This window comes from Tachyglossus aculeatus, chromosome 6, assembly GCF_015852505.1.
Source record: "Tachyglossus aculeatus isolate mTacAcu1 chromosome 6, mTacAcu1.pri, whole genome shotgun sequence".
Lineage (NCBI taxonomy): Eukaryota > Metazoa > Chordata > Mammalia > Monotremata > Tachyglossidae > Tachyglossus > Tachyglossus aculeatus.
Genome location: NC_052071.1, coordinates 60362553 through 60377631, shown reverse-complemented (window position 1 = coordinate 60377631; position 15079 = coordinate 60362553). Strand labels below are relative to the sequence as shown.

The 15079-nt window shown below is 51.8% G+C and overlaps 1 protein-coding gene across 1 annotated transcript in view; it reads left to right on the top strand.

Annotated features, from left to right (window-relative positions):
- The first annotated feature begins 651 nt into the window (after nucleotides 1-651).
- TBX22 (T-box transcription factor 22) overlaps nucleotides 652-15079 on the top strand; it is a 57108-nt gene continuing 42680 nt past the window's right edge. Inside the window, 7 exon segments of the mRNA XM_038747794.1 lie at nucleotides 652-844; nucleotides 2524-2671; nucleotides 5134-5235; nucleotides 7233-7407; nucleotides 10455-10619; nucleotides 10693-10757; nucleotides 11787-11872. Of these exon segments, the coding sequence (XP_038603722.1) occupies nucleotides 652-844; nucleotides 2524-2671; nucleotides 5134-5235; nucleotides 7233-7407; nucleotides 10455-10619; nucleotides 10693-10757; nucleotides 11787-11872 (934 nt within the window).

The following is a 15079-nucleotide window of genomic DNA, read 5'->3' as shown; positions in this document are numbered from 1 at the left end:
TTTAGACTCTGAGCCCACTGTTGGGTAGGGACTGTCTCTATATGTTGCCAACTTGGACTTCCCAAGCGCTTAGTCCAGTGCCCTGCACACAGTAAGCGCTCAATAAATACGATTGATTGATTGATTGAGGCGCGCTAGGCCGGGCCAGACCGTCTTCCCTGGATCTAGTTAAACCCCATTTGCACTTTGGTAGGGAAAGTGGCCTCTCGTGGGCTATTACGTCCAATTTCTCTCGAGTTTCCCCCGTTAATGTGAACCAGCCCCCGGGTCCCGACGGGGGCGGGGCGGGCCGGTCCCGCGTTTCCCCGCCTCCTGAGCCCTCGCTGGGTCCCCGGGGGTCGAGGGGGGGAAAGAAGAAGCGGGGCGGGGGCGGGTCCCGACAGTTCTCCGGGCGACGGCTGCATCGGGGGGCTCCCTCCGAGCGGGGTGGGGGGCTGCGGGGGGTCGGGACCCTCCGATCCGGCCCTCGGGCTCCGTGAGGCCTAGCTAGAGCCCAGGCCCAGGCCGGGCGGGACGGGACACGGGGGGGGGACACGGCCTCAGCCTTGGGGCCCTCGAGGCCGGGGGGCGGCCCCCTTTCCCCGCCCGTCGCCCCCCAAACCCGTTTTCCCGTCTAGGGTGGTCGGTGGTCTCGGCGACCCCCCGCCAGCCATGGCCCTGAGCTCCCGCGCCCACGCCTTCTCGGTGGAGGCCCTGGTGGGAAAGGGGAGCAAGAGGAAACTGCCGCAGGGCCCGGAGGAGGGACGGCGGGACTCCCCTGGGCGGGACCCTGTGCGGGACCCTGTGCGGGACGCTGTGCGGGAGCCGCAGCGGGATCGCTCTCTGGGGAGACAAGGCGAGGAAGGTGAGCGCTCCCCCCTTTCCCGCCTCCTTCGTCCCGACGCCAGCCCGAGGGAGGGAGCCCCGGGAGGCCTTCCCTCGCCCCCCTCTGAGCCCTGTCCCCCTCCGGGGGGGACAAAGAAACCAGGCGGAGGCGGGGCGGTTGCGGGGTTGGGGTCACGGGGTGCTCAAAAGGTACCCCGGGCCCACCCCGACGGCCTCCCGCGGCCCGGAGCCAGGCCGGGGAGGAACGTCGAGGTGACCCGGAATCAGGGTGACCCCTTCTCATCATCATCATCATCATCAATCGTATTTATTGAGCGCTTACTATGTGCAGAGCACTGTGCTAAGCGCTCCCCACCGCACATAATGATAATGGCATTTATTCATTCATTCAATCGTATTTATTGAGCGCTTACTGTGTGCAGAGCACTGTACTGAGCGCTCGGGATGTACGAGTCGGCAACATATAGAGACGGTCCCTACCCGACAGCGGGCTCACAGTCTAGAAGGGGGAAAGTGCTTACTGTGTGCAGGGCATTGTACTGAGCGCTTGGGTTGTACAAAGCGGCAACATATAGAGACGGTCCCTACCCGACAGCGGGCTCGCAGTCTAGAAGGGGGAAAGCGATTACTGTGTGCAGAGCACTGTACTAAGCGCTTGGGATGTACAAGTTGGCAACATCTAGAGACGGTCCCTACCCGACAGCGGGCTCGCAGTCTAGAAGGGGGAAAGCGCTTACTGTGTGCAGAGCACTGTACTGAGCGCTTGGGATGTACAAGTTGGCAACATATAGAGGCGGTCCTTACCCGACAGCGGGCTCACAGTTTAGAAGGAGGAAAGCGCTTACTGTGTGCAGAGCACTGTACTAAGCGCTTGGGATGTACATGTTGTCAACATCTAGAGACGGTCCCTACCCGACAGCGGGCTCACAGTCTAGAAGGGGGAAAGCGCTTACTGTGTGCAGAGCACTGTACTGAGCGCTTGGGATGTACAAGGCGGCAACATATAGAGACGGTCATCATCATCATCATCAATCGTATTTAGTGAGCGCTTACTACGTGCAGAGCACTGTACTAAGCGCTTGGGAAGTACAAATTGGCAACATATAGAGACAGTCCCTACCCAGCAGTGGGCTCACAGTCTAAAAGGGGGAGACAGAGAACAAAACCAAACATACTAACAAAATAAAATAAATAGAATAGATATGTACAAATAAAATAAATAAATAAATAAATAGAGTAATAAATAAATAAATAGAGTAATAGACGGTCCCAACCCGACAGCGGGCTCACAGTCTAGAAGGGGGAAAGCGCTTACTGTGTGCAGAGCACTGTAATAATAATAATAATAATGTTGGCATTTGTTAAGCGCTTACTATGTGCAGAGCACTGTTCTAAGCGCTGGGGGGATACAAGCTGATCAAGTTGTCCCATGTGGGGCTCACAGTCTTAATTCCCATTTTACAGATGGTGAGCGCTTGGGATGTACAAGTCGGCAACATATAGAGACGGTCCCTACCCGACAGCGGGCTCACAGTCTAGAAGGGGGGAAAGCGCTTACTGTGTGCAGAGCACTGTACTGAGCGCTTGGGATGTACAAGTCGGCAACATATAGAGACGGTCCCTACCCGACAGCGGGCTCACAGTCTAGAAGGGGGAAAGCGCTTACTATGTGCCAAGCACTATTGTCCCTACTTGCAGAGGAGAGACCTAAGGCGGAGAGCTCGACGGCCGCGGTGGCCAACGGGGGCGAGGAGCGGGAGGACATCCAGATGGAGCTGCAGGGGTCGGAGCTGTGGAAGCGCTTCTACGACATCGGGACTGAAATGATCATCACCAAAGCGGGCAGGTGAGCGACCGCCGGCCGGAGACGGACGGACACACACACACACTTCCATTGAAACACCCCCCCTCCCCCCGCCGCAACACACACACTCACTGGAAGGAGCACGGGCTTTGGAGTTCAAATTCCGGCTCCGCCAATTGCCAGCTGTGTGACTTTGGGCGAGTCACTTCACTTCTCTGGGCCTCAGTTCCCTCATCTGTAAAATGGGGATTAAGACCGTGAGCCCCAAGTGGGACAACCGGATCACCTTGTATCCTCCCCAGTGCTTAGAACAGTGCTTTGCACAGAGTAAGCGCTTAACAAATGCCATCATCATTATTATTATTATTACCTATGGACCGCATGGCTCAATGGAAAGAGCCCGGGCTTGGGAATCAGAGGGCGTGGGTTCGTATCCCAGCTCTGCCACTTGTCAGCTGTGTGACCTTGGGCAAGTCGCTTATCTGGGCCCCAGTTCCCTCATCTGTAAAATGGGGATGAAGACTGTGAGCCCCACGTGGGGCAACCCCCAGAGCACTTAGAACAGGGCTTCGCACACAGTAAGCGCTTAAAAAAACCCACTATTATTATTATCAGCTCTTAGAACAGTGTTTCGCACATAGTGAGTGCTTAACAAATGTCATCATTATATTATTACACCCCGCCCCCCTACCCAGCTCCACCACTTGTCAGCTTTGTGACTTTGGACGAGTTACTTAACTTCTCTGGGCCTCAGTGACCTCATCTGTAAAATGGGGATGAAGACTGTGAGCCCCCCGTGGGATAACCTGATCACCTTGTTAACCTCCCCAGCGCTTAGAACAGTGCTTTGCACATAGTAAGCGCTTAATAAATGCTCTCATTATTATTATTCAGCGCTTAGAACAGCACTTTGCACATAGTAAACGCTTAATAAATGCCATCATCATCATTATTATTATTATTACTAATACAAGCCTCTCCACACACACACACACACACACACACACACACACACACCGCCCCCCCCCTAATAATAATAATACTTCTAAGCGCTGGGGAGTTTACAAGGTGATCAGGTTGTCCCACGGGGGACTCGCCGTCTTAATCCCCATTTTACAGATGAGGTCACTGAGGCCCAGAGAAGTGAAGTGACTTGCCCAAAGTCACACAGGCTGACAAGTGGCGGAGCCGGGATTTGAACCCATGACCTCTGACTCCAAAGCCCAGGCTCTTTCCACTGATCCACGCTGCTTCCCTACTATTTGTACTTCCCAAGCGCTTAGTACAGTGGTCTGCACACAGTAAGCGCTCAATGAATACGATTGAATGAATAATACAACCCTCTCCACACACACATCTATACACCCCGCCCCCCACTTATACAACCCTCTGCACACGTACACACACACACATACACACACACACGCATCGAAACACAAACCCCTACACACACACACACAAACCTATACACCCCGCCCCCCCACTAATACAAGCCTACACACACACACACACACACACACACACGACGTCTAGTTCTGGGACGGGGCTGTGGGAGCCGGATTTCATCCTGGCAGTCTCTATATGTTGCCAATTTGTACTTCCCAAGCGCTTAGTACAGTGCTCTGCACATAGTAAGCGCTCAATAAATACGATTGATGATTGATGATGAATCCGGTCCAGGAAGACCTCCAGCATTCATTCATTCATTCATTCAATCGTATTTATTGAGCGCTTACTGTGTGCAGAGCACTGGACTAAGCGCTTGGGAAGTACAAGTTGGCAACATATAGAGACGGTCCCTACCCAACAGCGGGCTCACAGTCTAGAAGGGGGAGACAGACAACGAAACAAAACATGTGGACAGGTGTCAAAGTCGTCAGAACAAATAGAATTAAAGCTAAACATATTAACAAAATAAGATAATTAGAATAAATATGTACAAATAAATAGAGTAATAAATCAGTACAAACATATATCCATATATACAGGTGCTGTGGGGAGGGGAAGGAGGTATGGCGGGGGGGATGGGGAGAGGAAGGAGGGGGCTCAGTCTGGGAAGGCCTCCAGCTAAAGAGCGTCGTGGCCCTGTTAGGTGGGTGGAGGGTGGGAAGGACTCCCGAGGGTCTCCTACCTTAAGAAAATCCGCACAGGCCGAAATCACACAACCTAACGCAGGTCAATCAATCAATCAATCGTATTTATTGAGCGCTTACTGTGTGCAGAGCACTGTACTAAGTGCTTGGGAAGTACAAGTTGGGTCCACACACGGACCCATGCTCTTGAAGCCAGGCAAGGAGGCCGTCTTCTAGACTGTGAGCCCCCTGTTGGGTAGGGACCGTCCCTCTATGTTGCCAACTTGGACTTCCCGAGCGCTTAGTACAGAGCTCTGCACACAGTAAGCGCTCAATAAATACGATTGATTGATCGATTGATTGACAGAGCAACAAAGATATAGAGTCAGGCGCGCACACTTATCCCTCCTCCCTACTTCCCCCGGCCCGCAGAAGGATGTTCCCGTCAGTGCGGGTGCGGGTGAAGGGCCTGGACCCCGGGAAGCAGTACTGCATCGCCATTGACGTGGTCCCCGTGGACTCCAAACGCTACAGGTACCGAGATTCCCTCCCCATCCCGGTCCCTGCCAGCCAGAAGGACCTGGGTTCTAATCCCGACCCCATCACTTCTCTGCTGCGTGACCTCGGGCTCGTCTTTTTACTTCTCAGCTCCTTCATCGGTAAAATGCGGATTAAAAGTGGGAGCCCCATGGGGGACACGGACCCGTAGCCAACCTAATTAGCTACCCAAGGGTGTAGCGCAGTCAGCTAGTCAGCTGTGTGACTCTGGGCAAGTCACTTCACTTCTCTGGGCCTCATCTGGAAAATGGGGATTAATAATAATAATAATAATAATAATAATGGCATTTATTAAGCACTTACTATGTGCAAAGAACTGTTCTAAGCGCTGGGGAGGTTACAAGGTGATCAGGTTGTCCCACGGGGGGCTCACAGTCTTAATCCCCATTTTACAGACCAGGTAACTGAGGCACAGAGAAGTGAAGTGACTTGCCCAAAGTCATCCAGCTGACAATTGGCAGAGAGGGATTTGAACCCATGACCTCTGATTAAGACTGTGAGCCCCATGGGGGACACGGACCATATCCAACCTAATTATCTTGTACCTACCCCAGGGCCTAGCGCAGTCAGCTAGTCAGCTGTGTGACTTTGGGCAAGTCACTTCACTTCTCTGGGCCTCAGTGACCTCATCTGGAAAATGGGGATTATGACTGTGAGCCCCATGGGGGACACGGACCGTATCCAACCTAATTACCTTGTACCTATTCAAGGGCCTAGTGCAGTCAGCTAGTCAGCTGTGTGACTTTGGGCAAGTCCCTTCACTTCTCTGGGCCTCAGTGACGTCATCTGTAAAATGGGAGTGAAGACCGTGAGCCCCCACCGTGGGACAACCTGATCACCTTGTAACCTCCCCAGCGTTTAGAACGGTGCTTTGCACATAGTAAGCGCTTAATAAAGACCATCATCCTCGTTATTATTATTATTATTATTATTATTATTATTATTATTATTATTATTATTATTATTACAGTGCCTGGCACGTAGTAAGCGCTTAGCAAATATCACTTAAATAAAACCCCAACCAACTACGTGATCGCCCCAGGCAGGCGGCTCCCCGGTTATCGCACCTGTCGCTGGGGACAGGGAAACCATAGCACGATAGTAAACAGGCTACCCCCCCGTCGCCGTCCCCCGACGCTCTGCCCTCCGACAGAACAGTGCTTTGCACATAGTAAGCGCTCAATAAATGCTATTATTATTATTATTAAATCCCTAAAGGCTGACCCCTGACCCTCTTTTGGAGTTTACAATCTAGAGGGGAGAGATAGGCAGTAATAGAGAAGCAGCGTGGCTCAGTGGAAAGATCCCGGGCTCAGTGGAAAAGAGCCTGGGCTTTGGAGTCAGAGGTCATGGGTTCAAATCCCAGCTCTGCCAATTGTCAGCTGTGTGACTTCGGGCAAGTCACTTAACTTCTCTGGGCCTCAGTTACCTCATCTGTAAAATGGGGAGGAAGACTGTGAGCCCCCTGTGGGACAACCTGATCACCTTGTAACCTCCCCAGCGCTTAGAACAGCGCTTTGCACATAGTAAGCGCTTAATAAATGCCATTATCATTATTATTTGGAGTCAGGGGTCATGGGTTCAAATCCCGGCTCCCCCACTTGTCAGCTGTGTGACTTTGGGGCAAGTCACTTCATTTCTCTGGGCCTCAATTACCTCGTCTGTAAAACGGGGATGGAGACTGTGAGCCCCCCGTGGGACAACCTGATCACCTTGTATCCTCCCCAGCGCTTAGAAAAGTGCTTGGCACTTAGTAAGCTCTTAACAGATGCCATTATTATTATTATTATTATTATTATTATTATTATTATTATTATTATTATTCAAGCCTCCCCCTGGCTCTGGGCCTGTTCTGCACACCCTGGCTGTTTGTGGCGGTCCCTCCCGGCTCTCCTCTCCCCCCCCCCCCTCCCCCCATGCTGTGTACGTGTAGCACAGCATCCCCCGCCCCCCCCCCCCCCCCCCACGCGCAGGTACGTGTACCACAGTTCGCAGTGGATGGTGGCGGGGAACACCGACCACTCGAGCATCACCCCGCGGCTCTACCTGCACCCCGACTCGCCCTGCTCCGGGGAGACCTGGACCCGACAGATCATCAGCTTCGACCGCGTCAAGCTGACCAACAACGAGATGGACGACAAAGGCCATGTAGGTGTGGACGCCCCTCCACCTCCGGGGAGGGGACGGGGGGGACCCCGAGATTTCCGCCCGCGCCCCCTCCTCCGCCGGGCACCGTGCGGGGGAAAGGGGACACGGTGCGGTGGTCCTATTTGTGGCCGACTTGTGCTTCCCAAAGTGCTCTGCACACAGTAAGCGCTCAATAAATAATAATAATAATGATGGCATTTTTATTAAGCGCTTACTGTGTGCAAAGCACTGTTCTAAGCGCTGGGGAGGTTACAAGGTGAGGAGGTTGTCTCACAGTCTTAATCCCCATTTTACAAGTGACTTGCTCAAAGTCACCTAGCTGACAATTGGCGGAGTCGGGATTTGAACCCATGACCTCTGACTCCAAAGCCCGGGCTCTTTCCACTGAGCCACGCTGCTTCGATAAATACGAGTGAGTGAATGAATGAATGCGGGGGGATAACGTGCGGGGGTGGTTCTCCAGACTGCGAGCCCGTTGTTGGGTAGGGACCGTCTCTATCTGCTGCCGATTTGTCCTTCCCAAGCGCTTAGTACAGTGCTCTGCACACAGTAAGCTCTCAATAAATAATAATAATAATGATGGCATTTTTATTAAGCGCTTACTATGTGCAAAGCACTGTTCTAAGCGCTGGGGAGGTTACAAGGTGAGCAGGTTGTCTCACAGTCTTAATCCCCATTTTACAAGTGACTTGCCCAAAGTCGCACAGGTGACAATTGGCGGAGCCGGGATTTGAACCCATGACCTCTGACTCCAAAGCCCGGGCTCTTTCCACTGAGCCACGCTGCTTCGATAAATACGATTGAGTGAATGAATGAATGCGGGGGGATAACGTGCGGGGGTGGTTCTCCAGACTGCGAGCCCGTTGTTGGGTAGGGACCGTCTCTATCTGCTGCCGATTTGTCCTTCCCAAGCGCTTAGTACAGTGCTCTGCGCACAGTAAGCGCTCAATAAATAATAATAATAATAATGGCATTTTTATTAAGCGCTTACTATGTGCAAAGCACTGTTCTAAGCGCTGGGGAGGTTAAAGGTGAGGAGGTTGTCTCACAGTCTTAATCCCCATTTTACAAGTGACTTGACCAAAGTCACCCAGCTGACAATTGGCGGAGCCGGGATTTGAACCCATGACCTCTAACTCCAAAGCCCGGGCTCTTTCCACTGAGCCACGCTGCTTCGATAAATACGATTGAGTGAATGAATGAATGCGGGGGGATAACGTGCGGGGGTGGTTCTCCAGACTGCGAGCCCGTTGTTGGGTAGGGACCCTCTATCTGCTGTCGACTTTTCCTTCCCAAGCGCTTAGTACAGTGCTCTGCACACAGTAAGCGCTCAAAAAATACGATTGAATGAATGGATGAATGAGCGCACAGTACGACAGAAAGTCTGAGCTGTCCCTCCGTGCAGAGAAGCAGCCTGGTTTAGTGGAAAGAGCCTCAGCTTGGGAGTCAGAGGACGTGGGTTCTAATCCCGGCTCTGCCACTTGTCTGCTGTGTGTCCTCGGTCAAGTCACTTCACTTCTCCAGGCCTCAGTTCCCTGATCTGGAAAATGGGGATTAAGACTGTGAGCCCCACGTGGGACAACCTCATCACCTTGTATCTACGCTGGTGCTTAGAACAGTGCTTGGCACCTAGTAAGCGCTTAACAAATATTGCTGTATTGTACTTTCCGAGAGTTTAGTACGGTGCTCGGCATACAGAAAGCGCTCAATAAATAGGATTGAATGAATGAATGAACAAATAACGTAAGAATCATCATCATCATCATTACTATTATTATTAAGAGAAGCAACGTGGCTTAGTAACAAGAGCCCAGGCTTGGGAGTCAGAGGTCATGGGTTCAAACCCCGCTCTGCCAATTGTCAGCTGTGTGACTTTGGGCAAATCACTTCACTTCTCTGTGCCTCAGTTCCCTCGTCTGTAAAATGGGGATTAAGACTGTGAGCCCCACGTGGGACAACCCGATCACCTTGTATCTAACCCAGCTCTTAGAACAGTGCACAGCACATAGTAAGCGCTTAACAAATATTGTTGCATTGTACTTTCCGAGGGCTTAGTACAGTGTTCGGCACGCAGAAAATAGGATTGAATAAATCCTATACGATTCAGTAAGTAGGATTGAATGAATGAACAAATAACATTGTTATTATTAATAATAGTAATAATAGTGATATTTGTTAAGCGCTTACTATGTGCGAAGCACGGTTCTAAGCGCTGGGGAGGTTACAAGGTGATCAGGTTGTCCCACGGGGGGCTCACAGTCTTAATCCCCATTTTACAGATGAGGGAACTGAGGCCCAGAGAAGTTCATTCATTCATTCATTCAATCGTATTTAGTGAGCGCTTACTGTGTGCAGAGCACTGTACTAAGCGCTTGGGAAGTCCAAGTTGGCAACATAGAGAGACGGTCCCTACCCAACAGCGGGCTCACAGTCTAGAAGGGGGAGACAGAGAACAAAACAAAACATAGTAAGACAATAAAATAAATAGAATAAACATGTACAAATAAAATAGAGTAATAAATACGTACATACAGATATACAGGTGCTGTGGGGAGGGGAAGGAGGTAAGGCGGGGGCTGAGTGTGGGAAGGCCTCCTGGAGGAGGTGAGCTCTCAGTAGGGCCTTGAGTAATAAAAATGATAGCATTTATTAAGCGCTTACTATGTGCAAAGCACTGTTCTTTGAAGGGAGGAAGAGAGCTGGTTTGGCGGCTGTGCGGAGGGAGGGCATTCCAGGCCAGGGGGAGGACGTGGGCCGGGGTTGAGTGACACAGTGGAGCCGGGATTTGAACCCGTGACCTCTGCCTCCAAAGCCCCTGCTCTTTCCACTGCGCCACGCCGCTTCTCTATTATTGTGATTGTTATTATCGTTATAGATAATATAAGCATTTTAGACTGTGAGCCCCCTGTTGGGCAGGGACCGTCTCTATATGTTGCCAATTTGTACTTCCCAAGCGCTTAGTACAGTGCTCTGCACCTAGTAAGCGCTCAGTAAATACGATTGATGATGACGGTTATTCGCCCTGCTGCCCGTGCGTCCACTTTCAGATCATCCTCCAGTCCATGCACAAATATAAGCCTCGTGTGCACGTCATCGCCCAGGACCGCCGCTTCGACTGCTCCCAGGCCCAGAGCCTGCCTGCCCAGGGCGTCAAAACCTTCTCCTTCCAGGAGACCGAGTTCACCACGGTCACCGCTTACCAGAACCAGCAGGCAAGTCCCTGCCGGGGGCGGGGAGGGGGTTCGGGGGTCCCCGGAGAGCTCACTCTTCCTCCGTCTCCCCCAGATCACCAAACTGAAGATCGACAGGAACCCTTTCGCCAAGGGGTTCAGGGACCCCGGGAGGAACAGGTAGATGCGGGCTCCGGGGGGGAGGCTTGGCTCAGCGGGGGTCGGCCCCTGCTCTGCTGTGTGACCCTGGGCAAGTCGCTTCACTTCTCTGGGCCGCAGTGACCTCATCTGGAAAATGGGGATCGAGACTGCGAGCCCCACGGGAGCCCCGTTTGCTTGGATCCGCCCCAGCGCTTAGTACGGTGTCTGATGCAGAGAAGCAGCGGGGCTCGGTTTGAAGAGCCCGGGCTTGGGAGTCCGAGGTCGTGGGTTCTAATCCCGGCTCCGCCACTTGTCGGCTGGGTGACTTTGGGCAACTCACTTCGCTTCATCATCAATCGTATTTATTGAGCGCTTACTGTGTGCAGAGCGCAGTACTAAGTGGCGCTTCTCTGGGCCTCATCTGGAAAGTGGGGATGAAGACTGTGAGCCCCACGTGGGACAACCTTCATTACCTTGTATCTCCCTCCCCAGCGCTTAGAACAGTGCTTGGCACATAGTAAGCGCTTAACAAATACCAACATCATTATTATTATTACTATATTATACAGTATTATTATGGTGTTATTAATGTTGTTATAATAATGTTATTAAATATCAACATCACTATTATTATTATATTATATATCATTATAATAATGTTGTTATTTGTTAAGCACTTACTATGTGCCAAGCACTGTTCTAAGCGCTGGGGTAGATATTATTCTCTGAGCCTCAGTGATCTAATCTGGAAAATGGGGATGAAGACTGTGAGCCCCACGTGGGACAACCTGATCACCTTGCCTCCCCCGCAGCGCTTAGAACAGTGCTCGGCACATAGTAGGCGCTTAACAAACGCCGTTAATATTATTATTATTATTATTCCATAGTAAGCCCTTAACAAATAAGCGGGAAAGCGGTGTCCGACCCGATTAGCTTGGATCCACCCCAGCTCTTAGAGCAGCGCCTGACACATAGTAAACGCTTAACAAATGCCATAATAAGCGGGAAAGCGGTCCAAAATTGCCCTGAATCCCCCACCCCACCCCACCTCGCTGTGTTCGAGCCCAGGGGCGTGCTGGACGGAATGATGGACGGTTATCCGTGGAGACCCCACCTCTCTCTGGACTTCAAGCCTTTCGGCGCTGACCCGTCAGGTGAGCTCCGTCCCCGTCCATCTCCCCCCTCCTCTTCCTCGGGATCCGGGAAGTCCCCGCTCCGGCAGCCTCCTGGAGGACGGGAGGACAGGAGTTAGGCCTTCTCTGAATCAATCAATCAATCAATCAATTAATCGTATTTATTGAGCACTTACTGTATGCAGAGCACTGTACTCTCCCTGTGTCCTATTCCCTGCCGAGAGGCTCCAACCGTTGAAGAAGTGGGGAGGCAACAGCAGCATGGCCTAGTGGATAGACACCCCCCCCGGGCCCGAGAGTCAGAAGGTCATGGGTTCTAATCCCGCCTCCGCCCCTTGTCTCCTGTGTGGCCTTGGGTAAGTCACTTGACTTCTCATGCCTCAGTTGCCTCATCTGTAAAGTGGGGCTGTGAGCCCCACGTGGGTCAACCTGATGCCCTCGATGCGCTTAGAACACTGCTTGGCACATAGTAACCGCTTAACAAATATCGCTGTATTGTACTTTCCAAGGGCTTAGTACAGGGCTCATTCATTCATTCATTCAATCGTATTTATTGAGCGCTTACTGTGTGCAGAGCACTGTACTCTCCCTGTGTCCTCTTCCCTGCCGAGAGGCTCCAACCGTTGAAGAAGTGGGGAGGCTACAGCAGCATGACCTAGTGGATAGACCCCCCCCCCCCCCCCGGGCCCGAGAGTCAGAAGGTCATGGGTTCTAATCCCGCCTCCGCCCCTTGTCTCCTGTGTGGCCTTGGGTAAGTCACTTGACTTCTCGTGCCTCAATTGCCTCATCTGTAAAGTGGGGTTGTGAGCCCCACGTGGGTCAACCTGATGCCCTCGATGCGCTTAGAACACTGCTTGGCACATAGTAACCGCTTAACAAATATTGCTGCATTGTACTTTCCAAGGGCTTAGTACTGGGAACTACTAGAGAAGCAGCGTGGCTCAGTGGAAAGAGCACGGGCTTTGGAGTCAGAGGGAATGGGTTCGAATCCCGCTCCGCCACATGTCTGCTGTGTGATCTTGGGCAAGTCACTTAACTTCTCTGGTCCTCAGTTACCTCATCTGTAAAATGGGGATGAAGACTGTGAGCCCCACGTGGGACAACCTGATCAGCCTGTATCCTCCCCAGCGTTTAGAACAGTGCTTTGCACATAGTAAGCGCTTAACAAATGCCAATTATTATTATTACAGGGCTCATTCATTCATTCAATCGTATTTATTGAGCGCTTACTGTGTGCAGAGCACTGTACTAAGCGCTTGGGAAGTACAAGTTGGCAACATATAGAGACGGTCCCTACCCAACACTGGGCTCACAGTCTAGAAGTTACCCTAAGAGAGTCATAGTTACTCCCGCCGTTAACCCGCTCTTCATTGAATTTCTTCACTTTGGCTCAGCACACAGTAAGCGCTCTGTAAATACGATAGAATGAATGACACGACCGGATTTGCTTGTATCCAGAGCTTAGAACAGTGCTTTGCACATAGGAAGCCCTTAACAAACACCAAAATAATAATAATAATAATAATAATTATTATTATTATTATTATTATCGTCATCATTATTATTACTCTGCCTTCGTGGTGCTCCAGAGCGTTGGAGAATGCTTCCGAAGCGCGACGTTGGAAGCGGGAAACGGTTTGGGGCGTTTCCCTTTGACAACGGGCAATGAATGCAACGTGCCAAGAAGGAGGGCGGTGGGAGCCGAATTCCTCGGGCATTTCCATTGGAAACGCGCCCCTGGGATTGTCTGGAAAACTGGAGTGGGGAGTGTTGCCCTCTTCCCAGCTCAGGAGCCCGGATTTCGGGGCCTGGGGGGTCGGTGGGCGTCGAGTTGAGGACGCCTCGTCTTATAGGGGGAGGTCATCCTGCAGAAGCCCCTGGCCCGGGGGCAGCGTCCTGCCAGAGCAGCGTGGCTCAGTGGAAAGAGCCAGGGCTTGAGAGTCAAAGGTCGTGGGTTCTAATCCCGGCTCTAGCTGTGTGACTGCGGGCAAGTCACTTCAATCAATCAATCAATCAATCGTATTTATTGAGCGCTTACTATGTGCAGAGCACTGTACTAAGCGCTTGGGAAGTACAAATTGGCAACACATAGAGACAGTCCCTACCCAACAGTGGGCTCACAGTCTAAAAGGGGGAGACAGAGAACAGAACCAAACATACCAACAAAATAAAATAAATAGGATAGAAATGTACAAGTAAAATAAATAAATAAATAAATAAACAGAGTAATAAATATGTACAACCATATATACATATATACAGGTGCTGTGGGGAAGGGAAGGAGGTAAGATGGGGGGATGGAGAGGGGGACGAGGGGGAGAGGAGGGAAGGGGCTCAGTCTGGGAAGGCCTCCTGGAGGAGGTGAGCTCTCAGCAGGGCCTTGAAGGGAGGAAGAGAGCTAGCTTGGCGGATGGGCCGAGGGAGGGCATTCCAGGCCCGGGGGATGACGTGGGCCGGGGGTCGACGGCGGGACAGGCGAGAACGAGGTACAGTGAGGAGATTAGCGGTGGAGGAGCGGAGGGTGCGCGCTGGGCAGTAGAAGGAGAGAAGGGAGGTGAGGTAGGAGGGGGCGAGGTGATGGACAGCCTTGAAGCCCAGGGTGAGGAGTTTCTGCCTGATGCGCAGATTGATTGGTAGCCACTGGAGATTTTTGAGGAGCCACTGGAGATTTTTGAGATCTTCACTTCTCTGGGCCTCAGTTCCCTCATCTGTAAAATGTGGATTAAGACTGTGAGCCCCGCGTGAGACAACCCAAGGTCACCTTGTATCCCCCCCCGCCCCCAGCGCTTAGAATAATGATAATAATAATGGCATTTATTAAGCGCTTACTATGTGCAAAGCACTGTTCTAAGCGCGGGGGAGGATACAAGGTGATCAGGTTGTCCCACGGGGGACTCACAGTCTTAATCCCCATTTTACAGATGCGGAGGCACAGAGAAGTGAAGTGACTTGGACCGGAAAGTGGCCATCTGCCCACCCGTTCAGTCTAAGTAATAAAAATAAGAATAGTTTTTGTTAAGCGCTTACTATGTGCCAAGCACTGTTTTAAGCGCTGGGGTAGATACAAGGTAATCAGGTTGTCCCACGTGGGGCTCACAGCCTGAATCCCCATTTTACAGATGAGGGAACTGAGGCACAGAGAAGTGAAGTGACTTGCCCAAAGTCACACAGCAGACAAGCGGCGGAGTCAGGATTTGAACCCATGACCTCTGACTCCCAAGCCCGGGC